At 42.5% G+C, this 3,381-nt stretch overlaps 1 protein-coding gene across 1 annotated transcript; it reads left to right on the forward strand.

Moving 5' to 3' along the window:
* The first annotated feature begins 1,242 nt into the window (after nt 1–1,242).
* Nucleotides 1,243–3,156, forward strand: LOC103264001 (sodium/potassium/calcium exchanger 2). The gene has a single exon (XM_021714228.1). It carries the CDS (start codon nt 1,398–1,400, stop codon nt 2,364–2,366), a length of 969 nt encoding a protein of 322 aa, XP_021569903.1. The 5' UTR covers nt 1,243–1,397; the 3' UTR covers nt 2,367–3,156.
* Nucleotides 3,157–3,381: the final 225 nt, after the last annotated feature.

A 3,381-nucleotide genomic window follows, 5' to 3' on the forward strand; every position in this document is an offset into this window, starting at 1 on the left:
CGGCCGCCGCTCAGCCGGGCTTGACTCGTGCCGCTGGCTGGGTCTGCAGAGCTGAGCGCCCGCTAATCTCGGTGTTTAAGTGGCGTGTGTTTAACGGGCTTACTGGACACCTGAGATCCTCTCGGCGAAGGCCTCCAGCACGAAATCGCTGGCGCAGAAGAGAGCCGTGTTTTTAAAGAAAAAGGTGCGAGGGGAACCGTCCGAACGTCGGCTGTCGTGACCGGACGCCCTCCCCGTCTCCCCCGTGGGCTGGAGAATGAAAAGTCTGCCCTGGGTGTCCAAGCCGCTCACGTCGGTGTTGGGGCTGTTTGGGGCAGGTTATGTGGACAGAGACGTTGCTGCAACTTGCGTATTGTGCATGAAATGCACGTTGGGTCTCTCCAAATAGCTTTATTGTTATTTCACTGCACTGAGAGTTGTTTGGTTTACGCAGCTTTCTGTTTTAGATGTGACTAAACGTTACCAAAAAAAAAAAACCCACCAAAAAAAAAAAAAAAAAACCCGACAACAAAAAACTTTAGCTGAAAACAATGTCTAGATGTTTAGAGGAGACTGCTTGTGCGTGCCACCAGAGCATTCTTTTGTAAACTTAAATTTTTGTAAAAGGTTGCTTTCCTGTATCTGATGATGGAGAGGCTTTTTATGAAAAACAAGATCCTGAGATCACTGAGTGTGCAGGAAAGAGTACTACCTTCTCCTACCCTCAACCCTTTCCAAACGATAGATTGAACCCAAAAAAAGTGTGCCCACAACCGGGAATTATGTAATTGGACTCAAAGAAAGCACAACGAAAAATCGTTAGTTGCCAAGTACCTAGATAGTTCTAAAAGGGGGGGATCTTTTTAGCACTGGGAGGTTGTTACATGATTTAAGGTAAAATAATCTGATAGCTTTTTCATCTATACAATTTTCATTTTTTACACACATGTATAGTTTCCACATCTAACACTGGATTTACCAAAATATTTATTTGGGTTTATGCATACATGTTCATAAGTGGTGACTGTGTTCTACATTCTATTCTAAGTGCTGCGATATGTTTTGACTCATCTTAAAGCAATCCTGGGGGTAAGCACCATAATCGTCCCCGTTTTTAAATGGGGAAATTGAGGCACAGAGGTGTTAAGTGGCTTATCCAAGATCACACAGCTGCAGAGCAAGGCGGTATCATACCTGCAAAGTTCTTTATGTTAAAAAAGCATGATTTTATGATTTACTTATTTTTGTTTTTATTTTTATTTAAGCATAAATGATGAACATTTCCTGAGAAGCATAACAATTCCTGATTGCGGAAGTGCCCCACGCGCACCGTTAAGTACCAAGTAAGGAAAAGTATGAAAGAACCATCTGGGTGAGTCTCAAGTTTGAAGACCACCACATCCACCAGGAGACCCAGAATGGATCCGCACCAAAGCACCACCATCACATTCCTGGAGAAATGGTATTCGGATGAGTCACTGTCTGGCTGCCGGAGACATCATAATGTCAAGAAAAAACTGAAGTTCATTCGAATCTTAGGCCTTTTCATGGGCTTGGTAGCCATTAGCACTGTCTCATTTTCAATCGGTGCCTTTTCTGAGACAGACACACAGAGCACAGGAGAGGCCAGTGTTGTCCGTGGCCCCAGGGTAGCACAGGGGTACCATCAAAGAACTCTCTTAGATTTAAATGACAAGATTCGGGATTATACGCCACAGCCACCACTTTCTAAGGAAGGCAACTCTGAGAATAGTACTGATCATGCCCAAGGAGATTACCCTAAAGACATCTTTTCCCTTGAGGAGAGAAGAAGAGGTGCAATCATTCTCCATGTCATTGGAATGATCTACATGTTCATAGCCTTAGCCATTGTCTGCGATGAGTTCTTCGTCCCTTCTTTGACTGTCATCACCGAAAAACTGGGCATCTCTGATGATGTGGCCGGAGCCACCTTTATGGCTGCAGGGGGTTCAGCCCCAGAACTTTTCACATCGCTCATTGGGGTGTTTATTGCTCACAGCAACGTTGGCATAGGCACAATCGTAGGCTCCGCGGTATTCAATATCCTCTTTGTTATTGGCATGTGTGCTCTGTTTTCTAGAGAAATCTTGAACCTGACCTGGTGGCCGCTCTTTCGGGATGTGTCCTTCTACATCGTTGACTTGATCATGCTGATTATATTTTTCCTGGATAATGTTATCATGTGGTGGGAAAGCTTGCTTCTCTTAACCGCTTACTTTTGCTATGTGGTTTTCATGAAATTCAACGTCCAAGTAGAAAAATGGGTGAAGCAAATGATAAATCGCAAAAAAGTCGTCAAGGTGACAGCACCAGAGGCCCAAGCAAAGGTTGGTGGTGGTAGTTTTTTTATTGAATGCCCTTCTTGACCCTAGTTCTGAGTTACTGTGCTTTTGAGAGCTGCAATTTTTTAAAATGTGAGGGTGTTTGGGGCTGTTGTGGATAGCAGATTGCATTCTGTAGTTTTGTGATAGCCAGACTAACAAAGCAGTAGAAACAAATAATTTGGGGGTATTCTTGTAGACATTTACTGAGCTCCCCAGCAACTTGCTTCTGAGTAAAACATTTGTACATACAGGTTACATAAGCATCCCAGAGCAAACTCAGCAGTTATTTGCCTCTTATTTTCTGCAAGTAGGCATAATGATTTTGTGAGCAGTTTAATCTGCATGGCAAAGTGTATGTGGCTAGCAAGTTGCGGGACTCTTTTTACATGGGCACATGACAGTTATCAACAGCCACCTCTATGAAGATGTCTGGGGGAAGAAAGTTTGTTTCTTGTCACCACAGCAATACCTTGAATCATCAGCCTAGGGCCTAGCAGGTCTGGTCATTAGAGTGGCCATGGCCATTTTCTTGATTCACACAATCGTGTTTCAGATCACTTGACCAGGAACTGATCAGCATTCTTTGTAACGAGAGTCCCTGGTCAACCCAACCCCCTTCTCTGTATGGCAATGACCCATTTTGCACACCATAAGAATCATGACCCCAAATATTTTCATGGTAGATTTTTTAACAGTTTTAATGACAGTAGTGGCCGTCCTCCCACTTAGGTGGAAAGCAGATTGGTAAAGAGCTTAGAAGGAATTGATCTTCAAAAATGTAAATAATTTTGTAAAATAAGGGACAAGCAGCATCAATAAAATTATATATTGTATCATAATGCAGTTATGCTTTATATCCTAGCAGTGGAATGTTGTATCTGAATGTGATTTTAAACAGAAAACCAAAATACATACACAGACTTTTCATGCTAGCATCTGGGAAAATTCTCATGTGTGCAAAAAAACAGATGTTTGAGCAGGGGGTGAGAGATTTTGTCCAAAAAGAAAAGAAAAAATGATATTAACTTAGCTAAATTTACATAATTGTTTCATAGTC

Source organism: Carlito syrichta, unplaced genomic scaffold (genome assembly GCF_000164805.1).
Source record: "Carlito syrichta isolate Samal-C Ts95f unplaced genomic scaffold, Tarsius_syrichta-2.0.1 Scaffold305402, whole genome shotgun sequence".
Classification (NCBI taxonomy): Eukaryota; Metazoa; Chordata; class Mammalia; order Primates; family Tarsiidae; genus Carlito; species Carlito syrichta.

Bases quoted from the DNA above. Each gene is read 5' to 3' on its own strand.
- LOC103264001 (XM_021714228.1), top strand. From the start codon at position 1,398: ATGGATCCGCACCAAAGCACCACCATCACATTCCTGGAGAAATGGTAT.